Raw genomic sequence first — 24,076 nt, forward strand, 5'->3', positions numbered from 1 at the left:
GCCTAGACATCCTTTTCTCCAGCCACGATGTTTGTAGTCTCGGAGAAAGTCAAAAGCCCAAATGGCGTCGAGTTCATCGTGCGCGGAACATCTTACGGGGGAGAAAATCATAGTAAGTCAAGTTCCTGTGAATTTCATATCCACAGCCAAGCTAATCAATCTCAGAGGACTACTGCACATCAGTAACCCTACCGTATGAGCTCATCGCCGAATACTCCCTGAAGGGCGCGGGAACCTATTTGTCGTGGGAGGAATACAACGATTTGATGAAATACAAACAAGCGGACAAAGAGGCATCTCCACCTAGCTACGGTACGAGCGATTCTCTTGCCACGCACTGGAGTCGAACACCGTCTGACAGCTACATCTAGATCCCGAATCCTCGTCGCCAAGCAACATTAATGTCGTTTCCAGTGTCACTCTGGTGAAGCCAGACCCGTCGCTCCAGAATCTCGGGAACAACAAGAAGAAGCGTGATGTCGTCCGGCGCATTTTACGAGCCATTCTTTGTGTGGCCTGAAAGCAGCACCTCGGGGTCTGTGGATGTGCATTGTGTCGGCGTTTCGTCTTTTCGATCGCAGTGTTCTTGTTTGTTTTTTTATCTGAGCGTCCTCGCTTCGTTCATTTAACTGCTTGGAGGAAGAAGACAGGTATCAAAAATTGCCAAATTATCAGACCATATCAGGTTGCCCGATGGATATTCCTCATTGAACTAGTGGGTATCCAGCTTTCTCCGAGGACCTCAAACTTGTCACTGTAAACGGGTTTAGCGCCTACCCAGAAAGGACGATCTTTCCTGGCCAGTAAATCCAGTTGCCTCCAGTTATGGTTAAAGAGGGACTAGCCCCGACCGTGGACACCGAAACAAATATAGCACGATGTTTGATTCGTGACTTGGCGATTTAGATCTAGTGGGTCCCAGTGAGGAAAATCGGGGCCAGTGGACCTACTCGGCAGTCTTGCCTCTCACTACATGGGGAATCACCACGAGGCAATGGAGGACCCCTGATCTGAAAGAAGTGTCAGCAGCGTTAGTGAAGAAACAGGTGGCGAGGGTTCTTTATTTCAAATATGGTTTGTTTGCTGGAACGGTTACCTGTTCCCATCTTTTTGTGTAGCCGTTTAATTGGGCTAATAAGCTGCTGGGAAAATTCCCACGGGAACGTAAAATTTTTAATTTCTGGGTTTCTCCTAGGGCCTTCTTAAGGAAAACCTTACATATTGTTCCCAGTAGGAAGTTAGTAAATCAGTTTGGCTGACAACAGAGCTAATATATCTGTAAGGAACAGATAAAGCCAGACGTCTCCAATTTCTAAAATCGGCAAAATGAAATCAATCTATCTCTTGTGGTTCGAATTTGAATCCAATTAAACATTAAACAGAACGCCTGATTTAAAAATGGCATGGCGATGTATCTATATCTAAAAAGGAAAAAGAAGTAAGACAAACATTGAAAAGCCAATTCTAATCGATTGACATCCTCGAATGTGCCGAATGAACAGGCGAAGGCGGATGCTCCGACAGATGCTGCGATACATATGATCCACGAGGTGATAGAGCCTTCGGCTTCAGCACATGTTTCAACCCTCGATCAAAGTTTAGCATGCATCGGATCACAGACACAATAGTGAGAGTTGTGAGGGCCAGCGCAACAGAAGCAAACAGTATCATCATATCCTTGCCAGCCGTTCTTGCGCGAAGGCCATTCCCACATAGGATGATGATTCGGCTTAGAAGATAGGCGATCATTCCGAGGTAGCAGGCCTGTTGTAGGGAGAGGTAGGTTGTTATTAACAATTCAAGAGCCTGCTTGCAGGGAAGTAGTTTACTTACGGTGACACAAAGCATGGGAATCATCCGCTCCGATCGAGCGAAGTATATCCCTGACACCATGACAATCAGGGTGACCGGTATAAGAGCCATGGTGAGAGAGTACTCAGGCTCGTCAAAATGGACATCGATGAGGTTGTACTGCAGAATGAAGCCGACGATGAAGTAGAAATCGACTTTGAGGAGAACAATGTAAATCTGATGACAGTGTTAGCTATCGGGTATTTGCCAACGGAGGAAGAGTGCCCTACTTCGTAGGCTCGAAATCGCTGCTTCATATTCGTGTTCCCATGGATAGATCTGTAGAGCTCCCACGCGAACTGACAATGCAGCTGATATGCCAAAGGCCATAATAAGAGTGTACAAAGTCCGATGATTATCGGTGCCGCGAGCTGGGCCGGCTTTACTGCGGGCCAAATATCCCGATCTAAATCCACAAACGGCTGATTAAGACCGTCAAATGATAGAGGCAGACGATGGATGGTTTGTCGAATGTTTCTATACTGCATGGCCGAGTAGACCAGGCCGCAGGTGTTACTCGCGCAAATCGCCAAAAGAAGTACATCATTTTTATGGTAAATTGCGTCGAGACCGAGGGCGGTTAAATAAACACAAGCAAACATGAGAATGCCCAGGTTGAGGGGCGTGATGTACGAAATGGTTACCTGGATTATGTTGGGATGCACCCATGATGACCATTGCACAAGAGTGAATCTGGGATAGTCAGACAATGTGGTATGGGATATGTTGAACGGTTGGACGTACGTTTCCAAGCTCAAGACAATTACGGCCTGGATTATGAGAACACCGCAGAATAACCACTCTCCTGTTGTTCTGGGTTTAAACATGACGATATGTTTCTATAGACGGCTGCCCGGTGGAAAGTCGACTGCTGAGGAAACGCTCCCTTTTGCGCGAGCTGGTGTGAAGTCGCTCTTGATCAACAGGAGGCCGTTGAATATTTAAACCTGGCACAAAGACGAAGAAAAAGGAAATCCGTTAATCGGTGGGTCTGGAAGCATTGAACCATGGATCGCCGACTTCCTGGCCACAGGGAGAGACATTTTTTTTTTCGGGGTTTCAAAATCGGCTTCTCGGATATTCGAACAAGTTGCAATCTCTAACTTCTATGTAGTATCATTTAAAAAAAAAAAAAAAAAAAAAAAAAAAAGAGTAGGACAGAGCCGGGAATGCGACAACGATAGCCGAAAAGATGCTTCCCCGAGTGTTAGAATTTTCACGCACTAAGCAAGAATGTCAGAAAGGACTAGTTCAGCTGGGATGTCTCAAATTGGTCGCCTTTTCACTGCGAGAGAGTTCAATAGACGTTGTCGATCGTATGGATTAGTCTGAATTCCTGCAGGATTCAAAATATTCTACAATGTTTGGATGCCTCGGCTCGGGTTGCGCATTTATACATTGTTTTCATGGCATTTAAATTCATGTCTCCCAAAATAGTAGGAACAATGTAACGCTACAAATTCCACGACAAAAAAAGGTTGACTGAGCTCTAATAATAGTGATCGAACCCAAGTGTGCCCTGGTAGGGCCCTTACCGTTCTAGCTCGCTCGCAACGTCGGCTTAAACCGTGGACCCGTGGCAAGTAGTGGATCAAGATAGTTGATGGCTGGCTGGTTCAGTGGAGAACGACAAACCACACCCACCAATGAGCCGGCAAATGTGACAAGGGTTCCAGGATGAAACATACCTCGTGGAGCATCATATTCAATGTCACCTCTGCGTCCTTGCCCGGCTCCAAGTCTCAAACGGCGACGGATTGAGAAGGCAAAGTCTATGGGATGGAAATGTCAAGTAATCAAGGCATCGGAGGTCGCTTCCGCGATAATGTCTCCGACGGGCCATCTTCTACGTCACTGATTCTTTTTTGACATAGGAGGTCACCGTGCACACTATATTTAGATCAGGCCCAGTCTACCGGCGCCTATGTAAATTTTACTGCTAGGTACGCCCTACACCCTAGTGGTGCATATCCGAGGATAAAGCTCTGGGATAGTTGTGTTATTGTGCGGTACGGGTTGGTCAGATAGCGCCATGATCATACAGTAAATTCCACAAATGAGGGCTACTATGCCGGATTCGTGGCGAAACAGAAAGGCCTAGTCTTGGGGTGTTGCGCCATAAGACGGGGCATTTCGGTAGTGGTTCAGTAACCAGGATCCGATGCTGGCTGCAACATTTCAATTTTGCGCCGTAGGCCTTGCTTACGATGACCATGTTCCCATTTTTCAAAAGATGGGAAAAGTGAGATGGAATTTGGATCGTCCCCCCATCTGTCTTCCCGAGCGCCATGATAGCGCGTACGGCCATCTAAGCAATACACGTACTAATGTAGTCGATGTTGTCGAAATATTACACCCGTCTAAACTAGGGCAATCTTAAAATATCTGCAATTTAATGCGGAGAGGACATGAACTAAAGGGCCTATGGGCTTCCACGCCGTGCCGTCCACTGGCCACACAGCTAGATAGATAAAGCTACCCTGGGATATATCCCTGCCATATAGAGTGAGACATGATATTGGCGTGGAAGGTCTGACGGTAGGGCTCGGCAATTAGAACGCTTCATACTGAGACATGAGAGCGACTACTCTATGTGAGCATCTATGACAAAGATATTCTCCCCTCTCTCAGCTATACGACTGATATAAATACATCCTACAACTCGAGATAGAATTTTATTCCATCGTGTCCTACTTCCCTTGTCACCAATCCCTAATTCTTTGAAGACAGAAGGCCAACATGGACAAACGGGTAATCAAGCCACGATTTACTGACTGGATTCGCCGATCTGATAGCCAGGAGAGCGCTCAGCTACCAGATGCAGAAGAGCAGGTCAGAGACTTTCTGGGAGCAACCGCTCCAAGTGACAGAGGGAGAGCTAGTCCTGAGCAGCCGCCCGCCTATAGACCAAATGAACTGCCCGTCCTGCACCAGGCTGAGGCTGTCCGAGTAGTTCGTGAGTTTTCATACAGCCTCACCACAGTGCCACTATTGACTTCATCTGCGGGTTATGATGATCATCCTGCAACCCAGTACAGAGCCCTCCCTCCGCCCGTCCGATCCACGTCCCAACCGCTTGCGATGCCCTCACCGACTACCGTCCCCCGACCCCTTTGGATTGAGCCGCGCCCCAAAACTACATCCCCTTTTCGGCCCTCGGAGAGAAGCGCCAATTCGAGTGACACGGCTACCAACACAGCAATCCAAGAGCACTTTAATGCTCTCTTTCAGCCATATGTCGAGACTATTAAAGCAGTTGAAGAAATTACACTGGATGAATGGCTGAGAGCAGCCATCTGGTGGGCAATTCAAGGGAGAGCTGCTCTAATGCGTGCCCAAGCCTCGGGTGGATCAAACTTTGTGCCGGGAGAAGAAGAAGATTTTTTCTCAGCAGATGGAGGGCAAGGGGTGACTGACCTTGGTAAAGCCTGGTGGATCTGCCATGAAATAATCGATCAAGACGATTTCAAAATCATGGCCCACGACCCTCGCGTCAAAACTACTCCCCGAGGTGCTCTGCTCGATCAGTACCGCTGCGTCCTTCGGTATCTGCGCCCGTACAAGCAGCGGTTAGAAGCTGCACTTCTAGGAGGCACGGGCTTGGCTTCTTTACTTGACATTGACAGATCTCTTTGGGTTTCCTACCCACCAGTCACGGCCTACGATGCAGCCATTCTTGACGATCAACGACTGGCAGCATGGAGCATTCCCCTCGCATATGGCGACACTGACGACCTCTTCTGCTACGGCAGCGAGTTCGTCCATGTTACACTTTTTGCACAGGAGGAATACTCACTTGCACATACCTTTCCTTGTATGTTGTCAATTGTCAGAACTCGGTCCAGCTGGCAAACCTTGGGTGTGATCGCTAGCCAAACACCCTTGGTTCACACCACCATTCAATCCGATCGGAAACAAGGGCCAACATGGAAGTCCATCGAATGGGATGTGAGCAGACTGTCGATGCTCGTCAAGCTTCGTCATGGTCTACTTTTGGAAGTCAAATTTGCTGAGGACAACTTCAAACACATCTGGGAAATGGTCAATCATCTTGTCTTAGCTGACAAAGACATGGTTGCTGGGGAGGACGAGGAGATTGTCTTCGACGATGCTATCAAGTCTTGTCATTATATCAACCATGACAAGCCTATCGAGTTTCCAGCAAAGCCAATCGGCCAATGCCGCGTCCGCCTGTTGAAGAAAACAGGCACAGTGACTACAGGACCCAACAGTCGTCGAGCTCACCGTGGACTCCGCCTCTTTATCTCGACACCTCCACACATGAAGAAAATGCACCAGGTATCTCACACTCTCGGAAACAGCACCCCTGTGCTGTATACACTCTTGGACGCAGGGGATGGCTCTCCCGGCCTGTTCCTGCAGATCTTCGAAGACGGTCAAATGCGTTCGGTCTTCCTATACTTTGATCACCCCGAGTCGCGCACTTTATTGCACTCGCTGCTCGTCGACATAGTTCCCAGCCCCGGTGAAACGTCCCCCAAAACATACCCGATCACCTCATACGTAATCCTAGAGCGTCAACCCCGAGAGTCAGGAGGTCAGGGCGCGCGGCATCTTGAGTTCGGAGAGAGTCTGGCGTCAGTGATCGAGCAGGCACACGAGCCGGACACCACGATAAACCCATACGGCAAAACCATCCTGTCAGAGAGCCTGCGAGTTGTGGTTGAATCCGACTGGGGTTCGATTACAGATCGCATCAACATAGGTGAGTCGAAAAAGAGTTAAAAATTCGCAGATCAACCTAACGCTTGTTGAACACAGGACCGGGACAGTTAGCCATCGGACTATCAGTCTTGGACAACACCATCCTCCACCTCCATCGATTACCCCAGGAGGACCTCACTATGACTATCGCTCGAGGGCTTGCCAGCAGCGACCTCGAAGCCAAGGTCTCTGATGTGCTCGAAGCGGTTCAACACAAACCCACGATACGAAGAATCAAATTCGAATCCCTCCCTGGTGAGAAGCATCACCTCCCAGTCCTCTTTCAATAGAACTAACTTTCGTCTTCTTTAGACCTGCAAAAATTCCAAGAATCCATCACAGGCTTCAAAGTCATCTTTGATACGTGCGCATCACCCTCCCTCCACTCTTCATCGCACCTAGACTAACAATCATTATCCCACCTAGTGTCGCAACCCACTTCTACATCTCCCGACGCCGCAAACTCATCTCCACCATGAAACACTGGGACGCCAACATCACACGCATCCAAGTCGTGCAACGCGGCACGAAGATACAAATCGTCGCCTTCTTCCACCAGTTCCGACTGTGGAAGTGCGTCAGCTTCGGGGTGAAAAACATGGACGAGTTCGAAAGGCTGGATCAGAGAGGCGAATGGGGAGTCCGAATAAAAGAAGCAAAGTATGCTGCGCCGGTGGCAGATCCAGAGGTCTCTTGGTATGGGTTTGTCTGTTTGGACGAGATGGAGTATCCGACTGAGCATGATGATATGGTGGTTATGTTTGGGCAGCCGACAGGTTAGTTTTCTCCCATGTTCCGACAACCTTGATTCTTCTCTGGAAGTCTAGGGTGTATTGTTTCTTGGGTTTGAGGTGAAGCTAACATTCTCGTGTTTAGTCCGAGAACAGTTCGTTGAGTGTTTACCCGGGTCTGTTGGCGATGCGCCCAAGGGATTGTTGTGCTGGTAATGGTAATATATCATGATTTTATATTACTACATACAGTGGAATGTTATGCAGTGGTATGTGGCGACAAATCCACACTGTATTGACCATCCGGCAATCTGTCAAACAATCATACATAATTAGTCGTTTATGGGAAGGGTTTACAAGTTTCGCAACAGCCCACAATGACATGGCATGGCAGCGAAACCGTGGCCAACTTGTATCCATTGAGGTAGTTGAGAAGAGATTTGCTTTATATAGTTTTAAATAGTCAAGCATTAATTTGGTCTGGTCAGAAATATGCCCCATAGATCACAGAGCTTCAGGCTACTCCGGAGTAGTAGGACTTCCAACCGCCCTAACCCTTTTTATCGTGGAGTTTTCGAATAGGTGAGCGTTTTCTGAAACCTGTTACTAATGTGCATTCTTTCTGCCTACTGTTGCCTTCCGCTGCCCACTTACTGCCTTCTGCTGGACCCATACCGGCAAAGGCCTATCTTAATTAGTCTGTGAAGACCCTAGATAATCTGAAAGAACCTTCGGTAGTCCTGCACTGCCGTAATAGCTGCCATTAGGACACTGCATTATGTTATAGCTATTATCTACCTGGTAATTAACCGAATTTATGCCAAGCCTGGCATAGATATTTTTTAAAGAAATAAACTAATCTGGAGCTTCACTGATCGACAACGCTCAGCGCAGGCAGATTGAACTAAGAAACCTCGAACTGTGCCAACCTTTTCTACCCACGATAACTACACCCCCACCTAAGAGGCTGATATTAGTGCACGAACCCCATACGTGGGGAAAGTAAGCGCCTGTTCATAGTTAGCACACGAAGTAGCTTAGTCAGCCACATTTAGCCCGAACGCAATTACTATTTATTTCTTTGTTATCCTCGCAACCTTCCATTGGATTTTCCCACTTTACTTTGCCTACTCGCACTCCCACTAACAAGTTCACTTCTACAATTCTCTTGAATTAACTTTGACCCTGGCGCCCAGCCCCCTCGCATAAATATTGCACGGTATTGGAACCACCAGCGATCGACGCAGTTTCACACAGCCAAGCCTAACGGCCGGGCACCACTTTAGATCATGAACTCCGATGAAGACGAGATCGGAAGCTCTGATGAATATGAACTCAGGGAATCTGATGATGACGAGGGAGACGAGGAAAATGAGGATAAAATTCATATCGGGAAGTCGTTTTGTCTTCTGTGCAGACAACAGCCAGAACCTGGGTCGGCTATTCTTGGTACATGGTTCCACCCACCATTATAATTCCATCGAGTATGCATCTAACAGAACCCAGATTTGAACAACCACTTGTTTACAGCTCCCGACTGTGACTCGGACTGTGATGTCTGTTTGGACTGTGACCCGATCCCTGGCGTCTGGTATCACCGCGCCTGCTTCGACATTTTCAAGCCTAGTTATGGGCGCTCTGACGTACCTACCGAAAAAGAGTTTCGCCGGCTTGAGGACGCAACAACAATCTTGGATGATCTGGAGCACCTCGATGAGCCGATTCAAGATGTAGACTCCAGCGAAGTAGCGACGACGATGGAAGGTCTTCTGTCAAGGCATGCGAGGAATCTCTTGCAGGGCACCTTTCGCCAGGACCTACTCAACCGCCTACCCACTGAGCTTACCCTCATGATCGCCGAGCGCATCACACCCTGTTGGTTCTTAATTGTCCTTGGCCAAACCCGTCGATTGATGAGCCTGGTGCGGGCGGGCCCTGGACCCGGCTCTGAACGGCTCAACCTTCAACAAGATCTCTGGGTGTCCAAGGTGAACTATCAAGGCAATTCATACCTGGCAAACCTTAGCACTGAGCCGCTGTCACAATCAACTGAGACTACGCAGTACCGCATCAACTTACCTCATGAGGTGAAGACGGTTGTTCTTTCCGTCGATTCCGTGGGTATTCGAGGGATACAGTTCACAAGCTCCGACTCAGAAGCATCACCGGATGGATCTCGAAGGTACCGGATCCTCGAAGTCAAGGACCCCCATTGTGAGATCAAAGTAAAACGCAATGTATAAGTTCCTTAGGACCGAATTACACACAGACACTGACACATCTTAGGCCATCTTTGTAACTGGAATTAAGCTGCTGCCGAATAACTCATCTTCGGGACTCAGGTTATGGTCCTCTCCCGTTCTTCCGAAGTTTAATCCGTGGAATTTCTACCAAGAGGGCATGAACGGTGTCTTAGAGCATGTACAGTTCGACTCAGAACTTCAAGGCCTGTTAATTTGCTGTGCCGGTGGACGGATGCTCGGCATTCACGGGTTCTCGGGGAAATCGAAGAAGTTCACAGAGTTCATTGATTCGATCATTCCATCGAAATATGATGAAGTGACTGCCTGGATCCACAGCCCCGAAAAATACTGGATCTACTACCCCTTCAGCCGAAACGAAAATATCTTCGGTGCGTGGATTCGGAAGAAGAAGGGGAATGCGGAAGCCCATCCCATTCTCGTTGTATGTACACCTTTGCCCTTCACTTTTTGTATCGCCCTGTATGCTGACCCTCAAAGCTACAATCTTCTCTCGGAAAGACGATTACCTTCGGGCCTCAGATTCCACCTAAAGAGTCCCACCACTACCAATACCACTCCTTAGTCAGGGAAGGCGACGGTGCTGTTACCGGAATAATCCATGACGGGCTCGAACCGGGGTACGAGCAGATTCTAGAGCTTGGTGTGACATGTAATGAATTACATCGCACTCCAGCTCCAGTAGAGCCACTTATGAGTTCCCCTTTGGAACTACCACAAACTCCCTCTCATGCAAGGGGCCCAGTCCCGCAGTGGTATCTGACAAGCGCGCCGTTAGAAGGCGTGGAAAGAGTCCAAGTCTTCAGGAGGTCAGGTAATCTTAGCCGACATTGTTTGGGGCTTTTACTTTCTTATCACGATGGGCGTGTAGAGGCGCTGGGACAGGTCCGTTGGGACCAAAATACCACAGAGGAAGGCCGTATCCGACTGGGTGTTAAACTTGGATGGTCTCCCCGCGGTATTAAGCGCGTTCTGGATATCCGAAGCGGAGTGACTGACTGTGAACTGGTGGACCACAGTGGGGCGGGATCTTGGTCGTTATTGCCTGATCAAGGCATTCTTGTTTGGTGGTTTGGGGAGTATGGTGATATCTTGACTGTGCTTGATCCGTAGGGAATAATAAAGCCCGTGGCTGTTTCGGCAGCTATCTTGATCCTTGTCGCAACAAATAAAGGAAGGCCACTTTACAATGCTCCCATATCCTTGAATCCTTCACCTATGGAAGCTATCTGCGTAAATATCCGCGAGATCTCCCTGCAAGACGCGCTGGCCCGCCTCCGTTATGCACCCCTTGCATCACCGACCTCCCAGTATTCAAACGCGACATCCGACCTAGTTTGCACCTTGGCCATAGCCTTAAGATCTATCTGTCGTCCGATTTCATGCTCCCTCTGCAAACTAGAAACCTCTATACAAACCATAATGGCATCTTCAACAAACCCTCTACTTAACGGCGACATCCAATCAACCGCGCCCAACTCTCCCTCAAAAGCCTCCACGCCCAGGTCCCTCGAAAACAACACTACCCAAGAACTACAACCTCAACCACATGAATCCCCAACTATCTGGCATCTCTTCGACGACGAACACTTCCCCAATCTTCTGAAAACAATCCTCGACCTCTCAGAGCTCCCGAATGGCGCGTTCCCGTCGGATTCCGAAGACGACTCCGAAGACGAAGATTTCGAGCCTTCTTCTGATGAGGGCTCTTCCGAGTTTGATAGCGAGTTTGACTTAGACGACGATGACCTTGACTCAATTCCGTCAAGCTCGGATGACTTGGACATAGATATTTTTGGTATGGATGCTAGGGATGTTGCGGCTGGGATTGGATCTAGGGATAAGGGAGCTGTGGCTGGCTCAGGAGAAACGAGAGTGTAAATTTAATTGATTAATGGATGATAGTGCTGTGATTCTGCATGTCGAAAGGATAGAGCGTCTCGTTTTGTCTTAAAATGTATTAATATTCGCAGCTTGAACCACCATATCGAGGAAGCCTCCTCCTTATAGACTATTCACAACAATGATAAACATAACCCATAGCCGACACCTAGTCCGTAATAGCACCAACCACCTTACCCCAGACGCCACCTCTCTTCGCCCCCTTCGCCTCCAAATCACTATCCGAATAGAACCTCCTCAACCCATCCAGATCAATCGTACTCGCATCAATCCACCAAGCCCCCCGATAATAAATCCTCGCCCCCAAATAAATCACCACAATCGCCACCACACTCACAAAATTAGCAAAGAAGTCCTTCGCATTCGGACTCCCACCCAGCGGCCACAAGCTCAAATAGAACTCCGCAATGATCAGCAAAATACACCATAGCAGACCCCAGTACGCGCCGTACGGATACGTCCACGATTTCCAAGGTAGCTCGTTGACGTCCCGGCCTTGGATTTTCCACGCGTACCGCATCCGGATATGTGAGAGGCAGATCATGCCCCAGCCGAAGAGCGTGAAGAGGGATGTCAGGTTCGAGAACCAGGTGAAGACTTCGGCGCCGCTGTTGTTGACGTTTAGGTAGGCGAGGCCGCCGCCGATGAGGAGTGTAATGCCGAGGCCGGCGAGCGGTCGGCCGCCTTTGTCGGCTTTGCCCAGGATCTAGTCTTTGTTAGTATCTGGAGATGGGGCGGGTAGGAGGTGTTAGAAGGAGGACATACCTTAGGAGCGATGTTCAGATGGGCCATGCCCATGAGCGTACGGGCGCCACCATACCCGGAGATACTGCCCGTCGAGACGACGGAGATGAAGATGACGGCGTTCATGATGTGAGCGAGAGGGGCTAGACCTGCGTTGCGGTAGGCAATGACGAACGGGGAAGCGTTGACACCCGAAGCACCGAAGAGGTCCTGGTTGTTGGGGTCGACAGTGATAGTGATCATGAGCGAACCGAGGACGTAGAACAGCGAGAGACGCAGCCACATGGAGCCGACGGCGCGAGGGACGGACTTGCGCGGGTTGGTAGTTTCGGCGGCAACGAGGGCGCAGTTCTCGGACCCGGACATCGCGAAGATACAAGTGGGCATGACGGAGAGGAAACCCTTGAAGCCGTTGGTGAAGGGCTCGGAGTTCCAGTATCGGAAGCCGATGGGTCCTTCGGCGGGAGCGCCTCCTGCGGATACAACTGGGTGGAGTCAGGGCTAGCCATCTATCTGTGAGCAGGACGGACTTACCGATGAGGGAGATGATGACCACGATGATCCATGAGAACTTGATGGTCGACGAGACAACCTCGATCTCACCGAAGAACTTGACTCCGACCACGTTGATCACGATGATTACCACCCAGAAGATACTGATCCACGCAGCGACATGCACTTTATCGGTCCAGAAGGTCAAGACAGTGTTGACAGCCTGAACAGTTAGCAGAGCCTAGGTGATTCCAACGATAAAACTAACCTGCAGCTCATTGGCAATGACAATAAAATAATTAAACCAGTACGACCATCCCAGCGCGAACGCAGCCGACGGGTCGACAAACATCGACGTCCACTGCACGAACGCCGACGGAAGAGGATACATGACAGCCATTTCTCCAATGGAGTGACTGACCGACCAGATCATAGTACCAGACAGAATATAACCGATGAAGATGGCAGCGGGACCTCCGTTGGCCAGCGACGTACCACTGCCCAACCAGAGACCCATACCAATCGATGAACCCAGCGCGATCATGGTGATATGCCGCGTGGACAGCGTCCGATGCAGCTCCGTTTCAGCGCCATGATCGACATCAGCCACCCAGCCAGAAGTACTCGGCTCGATGGTTTTGTCAGTCGTTTTGTGACTCGAGGAGTCGAAAGCAGCCATGGTGACTGTCTGTCCAGTAGGCAGGTATGGATGGAGTAGGAAGGACGGGGAGGGGGTTAGGGGAGTTCAACGGCGACAGCGAACATTCAGGGGATTAAATCATATACAAGAGCAGCTCGTGGCAAGAAGCCTTCCTTGGCTAGCTTGTCATGCGATAAGAGGTCTTGTCCGCAGCTTAGCGTTGCGGGCTATCAAAGGCTGGAGATAACCGCCATCTTCTAGAAACTCCGCATCTGCCAATTGCGGAGCGTTATTCGTTATCAGCGACTAGCTGAGGGATCTTTGCGCCCCTGACGAGCCAACAAGAATCCTGGAATGTAACTGATGGCGAATCTTGAGATTCTTGAATAGGGGAGGAGGTCTGTGTCCATGTTACATTTGCCTGGCGATAACACGGTTTCTCCGATTGTCCGTAGCTGGTGAATTTTGTTTGCTTCCAATCTCTCTTTTTAATCCTTAATATCTACAAAGTATATTGTGGAATATCTGTTTCAGGAAGCCTTCTTACATGAGTTCCGACGCACAGGGGTCGTCTCTACATCCCGTTCTGACACTCCCCGAGAAGAGCAGATCCAAACCCTAAGTCCAACCCCCAAACCATCAAACGTAAGACTTCAAGAGCCAAGCAAACAGTCCCAAGACTTCAAGTTGCATCATGAGAAATTAATTTCCCCGATCCAACGCAGATGTAACCCAGATAAGAAAGTATCAGCAGCCATCCCCCTTTCAGCCTGTCATCAGCCACATAACTGGTGGCGTCTTTGGACTATCTAATGAGATTCTCATAATTATTCATTCCTTTTATGCGGCCTATATTTCATCGCATATTATCGGGTATGGTCGGATATTTAGCTGATATCTTTGGCTAAGAGCTGGCCATTCTAATGCCCCAATATGCGGCAACGTGCATCTACAACCATTGATACAGCTCGATTTGGCCTACTACGTCTCTTATCGTGCATGGTCACATCGTACCATTCGCCACCTTGTCCTCCATCCATTCTTGTATTTGATTGGGGAACTGGGGTGTTCGTGCTCGAAGGATGAATTCATGGCCCGGTCTACACGTGGAGCATGGGCTCATGGACCCTGCTTTGGAAGGTGATAGCGCGAACATGTGGACAACTCGCTTCGAGATTTATCTCGGTCGGAATATTTTCTTACACTCCTTTCCTCTCCACACCTCCTTGGGTTAATTGGGGTTTGATCGTACGCGCAATTCGGGTCGTCCGATCCCTACATCGGGACTTAACGATATTTCTGTAGAGCGGCTATAACCCATTCTTTTAGAATCTTCTTTAGCTGTGATATAGAGAAGCGGAAGAAAGAATCCCGATCGCAAAGTGCTCTTCTTCCATCCCTGTGGTCATTCGATGTTTGCCTGCCCATGCATGAGCACTCCAGTTGCATTTCCTTAACCTCATTATTTTCAGGGGACGTTCTGCTAGATTGGCCACTATTTCAACCAAGAAGCATGATGTTATGTTTGATATAAGGATCAAATACCGTTCAGAAATGCTGACTAACCTTTTCAAACTTTTTGATAACAACTCCGGTGAAGCGTGGCTTCCAGAATAACCAGACACTAAGGCAACAACGCAGCAAGGCAGTGAGGCAGTAAGGCCGCAACACTGGGCTTGGCAGGCTGGGCAGTATGATGTCGGACTCACCGCCTTTCCATGCTGCCCCTTTTAATGCTTTGGATTGTCCCCGTTTCTCCCAGAGATCACATAACGCCGCATCGCTAAATATCGGTTTTATGCGCATACTGGGTGTTTTCTTCCAGGGACACAGGCACGGCATAGAACCACAAGCGTCATGCCTTCTTATAAAGCCGGCTGCTATACACAAAACATGATCGTCAACACAGCACAATGACATCAACATCAACAAAGCGATTACCTGTCAGATTAACGCAGATAGAGGGAACTAGCATTCACAGAGAGCATTCGAGGAAAAGCAAGGGATCCACACAAATCTGGAATTTTGTCCATCATTTCTGACCGGCCCCCAGAAATAAATGAGACCATCTAACTATGAATCACCGATGACCTTGCCTGTCTCGAGTCTACAGCCTACCAATTCAATTCCTTACTCGACTGATGATCCACACGCATGAGAAACGCAGATTTCAGCGAACATGTTTCTGGACTCGGAAAACGATGAATCAGACGGGAAATCGGATACGCCAAATAACTTCACTTGGCAACACCGATCCAATGAAACGAACGCCTCACTCAAAGATCCCAAAAATACGGCCATGCAGCATCTGCAGCTGTGGAGCTGCAATCGACTGACCGTTAGGATTCCCAAAATAGCCTAGTTATACAGGGTAAGCTGCAGGTGTCTGGTCTGATCTGCAAATGAACAAACCCACAGGCTTGACGAAGCTCTTGCGCCGACAGACGACGAAACTATAAATATCGGCCAACCCAACAAGAAGATACATTCTACTCCCTCAAAATGAACTTGGCCTCCTCCGTATGTGTTCAAGAAAGCCCAATACCAGAACCAAACAAGACCACGTCAAACCCACCGACTAGTCGTCCGACGATCTCCACCGCATCCACAACGGCGACACAAAGCCGCCAAGACTCGACCACGTAGCCCCGACGAACCATTCGTCCACAGACAATCCTTTATTCTACGACTCCGTACACCGTAGCCTGGCTGTTGGCTTTATAACTGACGCGTTTCCTCCTGCCAGGGGAGACATTAATATGGAGGGAACGCGAGGATTTGAGGCGATGAGGTGGCTGGTTTGAGGGCGATATACTCAGACCGCTTTTTCAAGTCGTTCATCCGACTTATTCAAGTCTAGTCGACTATAGCTAGTCTAACGCAAATTGCCTGCTCAGGCTGTTAGTCTCCAGACTGACCCTCTGAGTTAACCACATCCATAACAGAGTGGATCGCCGTCCGTGAGCACTTCCATCAATCAGCTCATCCGATCCACAAACCCACCGCGAACGATTAGAATAGAATAGCTCGTCGCGGACAGACCACCCAGGACACCTTCATCTATCCAGCCCCTCCGTCAACCCCGACATGATGCCCTTCATCCCGTTCCTGCTCGTATTAGCCGGCCTGACGATCTTCTTCTCGCGACGAAAATACAAGGCCATTGAGCAGGACTACAAAGATTCTCCCCGTGTCGTGGTCAAGGGACATACGTATTCCGACAGCGTCGAGGAGATCCAGTTACAGCCGATACCGGTGACCAGGCCGAGTAAGGTTGAGAATGTGCAGTGCGCGTGTGTTATTGGCGCGGGCTATGTAGGTGAGTTCATCCATCCCAATCCTCAAGCTGGCATCAGTGGTGGTAAGATGCGGAAAGCTGATGCATACGCAGGCGCATTGACGGGTCTTGTCCTGGCATCGCAGAACCCGCATGTCCAGTTCTTCATAGTCGACAGCGACGAGCGACTCATCTCCGCGTGGAACTCCGATCGAGTCCCGATTTCCGAGCCAGGGGTGGAAGAGCTCCTGTTCGAAGATGCTGAGATCGCATCGCCGCAGATGCAGGCACAGACACAACTCGAGCCCGAGTCAGAGGAGTTCGGCGAGTTCGTGTCACAGCTCCCCAGGGCTCGGAAGTTACATAATGTGACTTTCTCGACGAATGTGCACGCGGGAGTTACGCCAGCTGATATGGTCTTCTTGTGTCTCGAGACGAGAGTTGGTAGTGATGTATACACCCTTCTGACTGATCCCTCCTACAACTGAACCAGCCACTGACTAAGAACCAGGTCGACGAAACAAAGGTCGACCTCTCGCATCTCGAATCCGCCCTCCTAGCCATCGCCCAAGTCTCAACCGGTCACAAAATCATCGTTCAAAAAACCACCGCCCCATGCGGAATCATCCCGCGAATCAAGAAAGTCGTACGTTCCCCCTCCATCCATCCATATATCCACCCTAACAACCCCCAGCTCAAAGAAACCTCCTCTCCCACCGCCTCCTTCGACGTCCTCTCCAACCCCGACTTCGTCGTCCCCGGCTCCGCCCTCCGCGACCTGCTCTACCCACCACGGATCGTAATCGGCCACATCTACACCTCCGACATGTCACCGGAAGCCCTGACTGCTTTGAAACGCCTCTACACGCCTTTCATCCCTGAAGAACGAATCCTAACGATGGACGCATGGTCGTCGGAGCTGGCGAAGATCGCGGCAAACGCGTTCCTCGCGCAGCAGATCAGCAGCCTGAACTCGCTGAGCGTGCTGTGCGAGTCGACGCACGCAGACATGGACCACGTCATGCGGGTGCTGGGGCTGAGCCAGCGAGCGGGGTTCGGGCTGGGCGTGCTGCAGACGGATGTGATGTGTTTGGTGTATTTGGCGAGGGAGCTGGGGGTTCCTGACGTGGCGGAGTATTGGGGGAGTGTGGTGCGGATGAATGGGTTTCAGAGGGGGTGGGTGGTAGATAGGCTGGTGAGGCGGATTGGGGAGGGAGAGGGAGGGGAGAGGAGGGTGGCGGTGTTGGGAGTCGGAGCGAAGGAGAATGCAGATGATGTGAGTGCGGGAATGGAGTTGGTGAGAGGGTTGACGGCGAAGGGGGTCAGGGTGAATATTTTCGATCCGCGTGTTGAGCAGCGCAGGATCGAGAGTGGGCTTGGGTATGCTGGGGTCAGGAGTGAATTGGTCGGCGTGGCTGACTCCGTGGAGACGGCGTGCTTGGGATGTCATGCTGTGGTGGTGCATACGGACTGGAGCGAGTTCAGCCATGACAGTGTGCGATGGCAGGGGATTGCGCATCAGATGCAGAAGCCGACGGCTCTGCTGGATCTGAGAGGAGGGTTTGATCGGTTCCAGATGCAGCAGTGGGGGTTTGACATGCTCCAGATGGGAGTCAGGGAGATGCATTAGCGAAACGACTTGTATATGTACGATATTCTAATATAGGAGACGATAGATGACAGATATGATACACGAGATTTAGACATTTAGTCCTGGAGACCTGCGACCAGCTTGTCACCCAGCTCCTTGATACTTTCTTCGAAGGCCTCGGTGTCGTCGGTGGTCCAGTCGGCCTCGTCGCCAGGGACAGCGTTCTTGCCTGTAAATCCGATATACAGCACATCGTCCTCGCCATGGCCATTGTCACCGGTAAGACCATCATCAGGATAGCACAGCTGAGCCAGCGAGATGGACGCTTCACCGGTAGAATCCGCGCCGTTGGTATCACCCCAGATACCATAGAACTGCATCTAGTCAGTCTCTTATCTCACACTACACCTAGTCAAGCAGAAAGAACATACCAACTGATCCCCACAAACAACAGCCATCACACTCAGCGGCTCCATACCATACTCCTGGGGATCAAAATCCGAGTTCCCAAACACAACATACGGATGAACATTCGCATCCAGATCGTCGATACCATACTGATTCAAGGAGTCCATGAACGCAGTCTGGCCCTGACCAGAGGGATCATTGGCGCAGTCGCCGCCGGTATTATTTGCTCCGTCGCAATCCACATCCATATTATCGTACTGGCCGCCGTTGCCCGAGCTGTGCAGGAAGATGGCGCCGTCGATGTCGCCGCAGTAGGCGAAGGTGCTTTCACCACTGATGCCGTCGGTGAAGCCGCCGGCGAGTTTGTTGTTGCATTTTCCAGACTGGATCGTTAGTCTTCGTCCATTAAGTGTAGACGCAGATGGGAAAATACCTTATGGTTGTCATAAATCTGCCTCAAGTTGTCAGGCACATCGTAGGCCGAGACCAGCCCGGCGGAGAGCAAAGCAGCAAGAGTAGCGTAGTGCATATTGAAACAGTGAATTCCAATTAAAAACTGAGTCTGAGTACCCCCTTCAACAGCCGAACGACAACCCTATTTATACCTGTCCCTCGAGCCCTTACCCCCAAACAACAAGCCATCCTAAGCATCTGACACTCCATGCCAAATCGGGGATATGGATACCTTCAGGACCACGGCCAATAAGCACTGCGGAGAGCGACCCACCGGGCGATCATAATGCGACTCGATACCCGAATCGGTTTCAGCCCTGAGCTTGACGAACCTTGAAACTGGGGGTTTGGGGGCGATCGCGACGAAAGAAGTAGGGTGGTGCGAGTGTTGGAAAGGGGGGGGGCTGAGTCAGCTCGTATTGGATGGAGGGTTTTAACGGTTCTGGAATATGGTCTTCGCGTGGAGGTTTATTGTTTAGGGGTTTGGGGGTGGTTTGGGAGACTTCGTGTCGGTGGAGAATGTCAGTTCGGGGATCGGGAGTGATATAATTACCGGGCCTGGATGGGACGCGAAATAGACATTCGTGATCCTGAAAGGTATAAAAGACTAAAAATAGACTGCAGGTCGGGTAACTGTCAGTCGTGGACGTTAAAACGGACCGTATGGCGATTCCTTTTAGAAACCATCAGATGATCCTTCCTGAGTCCAAGTTCTCAGAAGCGAGAAATTAGTAGACTCCGGTAGAATAATATGTTTCATCCGACGTCTAGTTAATTGAAAGCTACGGTCATTCTTCCCTTTTATGAGCTAGGTTATCAATATCATTGGCGGGAATTGTGCTCAGTCTCTATCGGAATATAATAGCAGCCGATAGGTCAGTAGCTAGAGTAGAGTACCTAGGGTTAGCTTAGAGTAGCACTTGAGTAACCCGGCAGACTCGGAGTAACTCGGTTAGATCCCTAAGGACTATTGCTTGGTACAGATGCTTCTTGTGTTAGATTTGAGAGATCTGACCATTAGAAAAAATATCTTACCCTATGCCTCTTGCGCCGAAGAAATACAGTCCTGTCACCTCTATCTGTATCAAATACAACCAGGGGAGTATAGAATCATGCCTCGCTTGACCCTGAAAATATATTTAACGCCCTAAATTGTTCCTGGCGATTGATAGGGCATATTTGGGTCCGGTAGTATGACTTGGTTATAGTGTCCTGTTGAAGTTAGCAAGTGGATTTTAAGAATGACTTCCTAAACCAAGATATATATACTCTGGAACAAGAGCGGGATTATGGAGCCATGGACGACTAGAACAAACACCCTAGTTAAGGCGATGGTCAGCCCTCGTGTGTCAACATTATGTGGATCAGGACATAAAACATCATCAAGCAGATGGTCAGGCCTCAGCGCCAAAAGAGGTGTAATCTGCAAGGGCTGTTCGGCTATGGCATCTGACCGGTCTCGATGGTCTCACAGGCCAGTAAAATGCAGCCTCAGGCCCCACTCCCGCAAACTTCCTGAACGGATGCATGGCTGCCTGAGGCGCAAACGCGTGATTCCCCTCGCATCTTTCCAGCTCAACTTCATCTTTCGTCTCCTCTCGCCAGCTTCATCCGACTGCCACCACCCTCATCGAGTCCATAGCACAGTAATCGCTTTTGCGTCTGATTTCACGCTTGATTCAGCGTTGTTGGGTATTTAACTGTGTTCGTGGACGTGTTGGTCCATCGCGATCAATTCGTCGCTTATCATTCGCAGTCAAAAATAATCCAAGCATCGACATATACACCACAGCTATTGGGTGACTTCATATAGCCTAAACCCAAATTCCATCTCTAGAAAAATGATCCTACAACTGCTGGAAGGTCTACTAGATAGACTAACGCCCTCGATCATTCTATACGGCTCCACCGCTCTACTCGTCTTATTGGGCTCCGTCTTGACCATTGCACTCCAATCGAGCAATGCATCTACCATTCGCAAACAGTTGAAACATCTGCGGCTTCAAGGCCTTGACCCGTCGATCAGTAACATGACGGATCAGTACGATGCGCAGTACGCCATCCCAGAGGACACTACCCCGGCGACAAGCCAGCCGGTCCGCATCAAATCCATCTACATCCATCCCATCAAATCATGCGGAGCGATCGAGCTCGATCGCGCTTTTCTCACCAAGACTGGGTTCCTGTACGATCGCTGTTTTGCCCTTGCTACGGAATCTGATGCTCCCGGATCCGATCGCGAATGGCGATTCATCAGCCAGCGCACCAAGCCAACCATGTCTCTGATCCAAACTCAGCTATGGCTTCCGGATGAATCAAGTAACCCAGATGATCCCCTCGTCCAAGCAGGTGGATGTATGGTCGTCACTTTCCCAGACCCAGACGCCGACTCTCATTCCTTGAGCTGGATTGATCGCCTCGACACCTTTCTTCACAAAGGACAAAAGATCCACCCAACTCCAGAAATATCATTCATCGTCCCTCTCAACCCCACCCCAGCACAGGTTTCATCCTACAACCTCACTTTCCAAACATTTGGAATCCACGCGCGCGCCGCCCAAGGCCTCGACATTTCCCGAATCCCCAGCATCGCGACCGCGTTGCCCAAACTGAAAAGCTTCCTTCGCATCCCACCCTCCAAGCCCCTTGCGTTGCTAAAATGCACACCGGACACTCTGGTGCCCACTACCAGAAATCTCGCTCCTCTGGAACATATCGGATCGCGAGCTGTCCACGGCTACACGGACCAACAGCCAATCAACATTAACAGTTTATCTTCCGTGCACGCCGTCTCGGCGCTTCTGCCGCGTGAAAACCAACCACTCAATGCGCTCCGCTTTCGTGCCAATATTTGGGTAACCGGTGCTGCGGCGTACGATGAGGAGGCGTGGAAGAGGTATCGCATTGTCCCTCGTGATAACCAGTGTGCAGAGGACCACCCGATATCTCCAACTCTATCGGTTGTGTGTCGAACCTCGCGATGCACCATGCCAAATGTGAACCCGGACACCGGGGAGTTCGATACCGACACTGCGCCTGCGGGACGGAAGCGCGGGAAGCCTCAGCCCAGCACGACGCTGGTGGCGCATCGGACTGTCGAGACGGGGAATGCCGCTGCGCTGGGGTATCTGGGCATGCATTGCGTGCCGGAAGACGCGGGGCTGAAGGAGGCGGAGAGAAGGGGAACGGGGTTAGTTGTTAGTGTGGGTGATGAGATTGAGGTGTTAGAGAGGGGAGAACACATTTTTGGGTCGACGGGGGAGGATTATTAGATTACTTGCTTGGGGAGATTATCATGATAGCGGAGGGGATTTGAAAGAAATGAATGCCGGTTTCCGACCGTATGTTTTGCTACAGATTTGCTGTTCGACGAACTAATAGAACAGATATACAGCGTCAACACAATCTACAACAGATAGAGAGAAAAGAAATAAAAACAACCCGAACTCCACGATGACTCCCCCCACGGAAGAAACCCTAGTTACTCTTCGTATCAACCCACCAATACACCCCCTTCTCCCCCCCCTCTCCAACCTTCTCCTTCACAAACCAACTATCCCCAAAAGTCCTCACGAAGCCCCTCACATACCCCTCGTCCTTACTACTCACATACCGATCCCCAAGCAGTGGCATCACCGCCTCCGTCGCCTCCTTGACATGATAAAACGGGATCTTCGGGAACAGGTGATGCACAACATGGTAGTCGATGATCTCATGGAAGAAATGATGTCCAATGAGCCCGTAGTGACGATCGACGGTGCACAAGGCGCCGTTCACAAAGGACCATTTGGAGGGACTGTAGTGCGGGATCGAGGGGTGGGTGTGGTGGAGGTAGGTTATTGCGACTGTTTCCTGTCAGCCTTTCTAAAAGATTTACCATGCTTCGGTCGAGAGACCTAGGTAGGAATCGAAGGAAGAAGAACATACCCAGCCAATGATGCACCCACAGATACGGCACCCCATACAACAATCCCAGCCTCGTCCACCCGACCTTCGTCCCCGCGTAGGCCAGGAACGACAGCATCGCGATCAACCCCAGATCAGAAAGGATGACATGCAGCCATTGCGACTTCGCGAAGAGCCCACTGGAGGGATTGAAGTGCGAATGCGATTTCGCCTTCTCTCCACCCTTCCCATCTCCCTCTCCCTTCCCCACCCCATCACCATCACCATCACCAGACGAACGATCCAAACTCTCCCTCCCCCCACTAACGTAAAAAAGCAAATACATCGGCCACGCAACAACCTGATGCGCCACCAAATACCCCACCGCACTAGCCAGAGGCGTCTCCTCGACTAGATGATAAAAATCACTCATCCCCTTGAGTCCATTCCTATCCATGAATTCATCCTCGGTGAGGGGCACAAACGCCGTGTCCCGGGTCATATGCCCCGTGTAGCGATGATGTCTTCCGTGGATGATCTTCCACGAGAAATACGGCACGAGGAGGACAGAGTGCAGGAACCAGCCGACAGCGTCGTTGACGCGCGGGTACGGCGAGAAGGCGTCGTGGCCGCATTCGTGAGCGAGGATCCAGAGGCCGGTGCCGACGAGGCCTTGGATGAAGGTGTAGGCGGTCCAGGAGAGGATGCGGAGGGTGGGGGAGGAGAGGGAGGGGATGTAGGTTGTTAGGTGGAGGAGGGCGAGGGTGTAGATGAGGTCTCGCGCGAGGTAGAGGGTTGAGCGGGGGAGGGAGGATGTGAAGCAGTGGGGAGGGATGGCGGAGCGGAGGGATTTGAGGGAGGGCTGGTTGGGAGGCTTGGGAGGGGGGATTGTAGTGGTGGTGGTGATGGATTCGGTGGAAGACATGGTTGTGATTATGTGAAATGATTTGATGTTCGAGTGTGTTGTGTTAGCCTGATGATTGCAAATCTGCTAGAGTATTTATAACATCTATGAAGCCCAGGTGATACCCGATTAGGAAATAGGGAGATCATAAGGACTATAGATATGAATATGACGTAACTTGTCAAACGGCAAGTTACAAGCATGAACATCCA

At 50.3% G+C, this 24,076-nt stretch overlaps 9 protein-coding genes across 9 annotated transcripts; 5 read left to right on the forward strand and 4 right to left on the reverse strand.

Annotated features, from left to right (window-relative positions):
- Window positions 1-1,464: 1,464 nt before the first annotated feature.
- Window positions 1,465-2,678, reverse strand: P170DRAFT_443720 (uncharacterized protein; the record flags this gene model as incomplete). The annotated part of the gene is made up of 4 exons (XM_024850577.1): window positions 1,465-1,764; window positions 1,834-2,028; window positions 2,082-2,544; window positions 2,596-2,678. The coding sequence occupies 4 exons, from the start codon at window positions 2,676-2,678 to the stop codon at window positions 1,465-1,467; spliced, it is 1,041 nt and encodes a 346-aa protein (XP_024706823.1).
- Window positions 2,679-4,932: 2,254 nt separating this feature from the next.
- P170DRAFT_352162 (uncharacterized protein) lies at window positions 4,933-7,357 on the forward strand (the record flags this gene model as incomplete). Its single annotated transcript, XM_024843907.1, has 4 exons — window positions 4,933-6,577; window positions 6,634-6,831; window positions 6,889-6,940; window positions 7,003-7,357. 4 exons carry the CDS (start codon window positions 4,933-4,935, stop codon window positions 7,355-7,357), a joined length of 2,250 nt encoding a protein of 749 aa, XP_024706824.1.
- A 1,090-nt stretch (window positions 7,358-8,447) lies between these two features.
- P170DRAFT_400433 (uncharacterized protein) lies at window positions 8,448-10,697 on the forward strand. The gene is made up of 4 exons (XM_024846328.1): window positions 8,448-8,756; window positions 8,814-9,544; window positions 9,594-9,992; window positions 10,049-10,697. Exons 1-4 carry the CDS (start codon window positions 8,597-8,599, stop codon window positions 10,679-10,681), a joined length of 1,923 nt encoding a protein of 640 aa, XP_024706825.1. The 5' UTR covers window positions 8,448-8,596; the 3' UTR covers window positions 10,682-10,697.
- Window positions 10,698-10,990: 293 nt separating this feature from the next.
- On the forward strand, window positions 10,991-11,449 carry P170DRAFT_471458 (uncharacterized protein; the record flags this gene model as incomplete). Its single annotated transcript, XM_024852841.1, has 1 exon — window positions 10,991-11,449. One exon carries the CDS (start codon window positions 10,991-10,993, stop codon window positions 11,447-11,449), a length of 459 nt encoding a protein of 152 aa, XP_024706826.1.
- Window positions 11,450-11,536: 87 nt separating this feature from the next.
- P170DRAFT_461753 (putative amino acid transporter) lies at window positions 11,537-13,439 on the reverse strand. Its single transcript, XM_024852056.1, has 4 exons — window positions 12,975-13,439; window positions 12,749-12,929; window positions 12,236-12,699; window positions 11,537-12,176 (listed from the first exon to the last, which is right to left on the reverse strand). Exons 1-4 carry the CDS (start codon window positions 13,383-13,385, stop codon window positions 11,619-11,621), a joined length of 1,614 nt encoding a protein of 537 aa, XP_024706827.1. The 5' UTR covers window positions 13,386-13,439; the 3' UTR covers window positions 11,537-11,618.
- A 2,994-nt stretch (window positions 13,440-16,433) lies between these two features.
- Window positions 16,434-18,282, forward strand: ugd2 (putative UDP-glucose dehydrogenase Ugd1; the record flags this gene model as incomplete). The annotated part of the gene is made up of 4 exons (XM_024845345.1): window positions 16,434-16,665; window positions 16,738-17,075; window positions 17,135-17,269; window positions 17,318-18,282. The coding sequence occupies 4 exons, from the start codon at window positions 16,434-16,436 to the stop codon at window positions 18,251-18,253; spliced, it is 1,641 nt and encodes a 546-aa protein (XP_024706828.1). The 3' UTR covers window positions 18,254-18,282.
- Window positions 18,283-18,330: 48 nt separating this feature from the next.
- P170DRAFT_461755 (glycoside hydrolase family 75 protein) lies at window positions 18,331-19,151 on the reverse strand (the record flags this gene model as incomplete). The annotated part of the gene is made up of 3 exons (XM_024852057.1): window positions 18,331-18,588; window positions 18,646-19,005; window positions 19,056-19,151. 3 exons carry the CDS (start codon window positions 19,149-19,151, stop codon window positions 18,331-18,333), a joined length of 714 nt encoding a protein of 237 aa, XP_024706829.1.
- Window positions 19,152-20,692: 1,541 nt separating this feature from the next.
- P170DRAFT_433470 (uncharacterized protein) lies at window positions 20,693-22,414 on the forward strand. The gene has a single exon (XM_024848497.1). The coding sequence runs from the start codon at window positions 21,106-21,108 to the stop codon at window positions 22,345-22,347; it is 1,242 nt and encodes a 413-aa protein (XP_024706830.1). The 5' UTR covers window positions 20,693-21,105; the 3' UTR covers window positions 22,348-22,414.
- P170DRAFT_487561 (uncharacterized protein) lies at window positions 22,369-23,885 on the reverse strand (the record flags this gene model as incomplete). The annotated part of the gene is made up of 3 exons (XM_024853956.1): window positions 22,369-22,449; window positions 22,610-22,920; window positions 23,003-23,885. 3 exons carry the CDS (start codon window positions 23,883-23,885, stop codon window positions 22,369-22,371), a joined length of 1,275 nt encoding a protein of 424 aa, XP_024706831.1.
- Between the last annotated feature and the right edge of the window lie 191 nt (window positions 23,886-24,076).

Source organism: Aspergillus steynii (assembly GCF_002849105.1).
Source record: "Aspergillus steynii IBT 23096 chromosome Unknown P170scaffold_2, whole genome shotgun sequence".
In the NCBI taxonomy this organism is placed as follows: Eukaryota; Fungi; Ascomycota; class Eurotiomycetes; order Eurotiales; family Aspergillaceae; genus Aspergillus; species Aspergillus steynii.

What these genes read in the sequence shown, in the direction of transcription:
- P170DRAFT_400433 (XM_024846328.1), top strand. Translation starts at nt 8,597, where the DNA reads ATGAACTCCGATGAAGACGAGATCGGAAGCTCTGATGAATATGAACTC. An exon ending in AGATCAAAGTAAAACGCAAT is followed by an intron (nt 9,545 to 9,593) that starts GTATAAGTTCCT and finishes GACACATCTTAG; the next exon opens with GCCATCTTTGTAACTGGAAT. An exon ending in AAGCCCATCCCATTCTCGTT is followed by an intron (nt 9,993 to 10,048) that starts GTATGTACACCT and finishes TGACCCTCAAAG; the next exon opens with CTACAATCTTCTCTCGGAAA.
- P170DRAFT_461753 (XM_024852056.1), bottom strand. Translation starts at nt 13,385, where the DNA reads ATGGCTGCTTTCGACTCCTCGAGTCACAAAACGACTGACAAAACCATC. An exon ending in GGTCATCATCTCCCTCATCG is followed by an intron (nt 12,700 to 12,748) that starts GTAAGTCCGTCC and finishes GACTCCACCCAG; the next exon opens with TTGTATCCGCAGGAGGCGCT. An exon ending in ATCTGAACATCGCTCCTAAG is followed by an intron (nt 12,177 to 12,235) that starts GTATGTCCTCCT and finishes AACAAAGACTAG; the next exon opens with ATCCTGGGCAAAGCCGACAA.
- P170DRAFT_433470 (XM_024848497.1), top strand. Translation starts at nt 21,106, where the DNA reads ATGACGGATCAGTACGATGCGCAGTACGCCATCCCAGAGGACACTACC.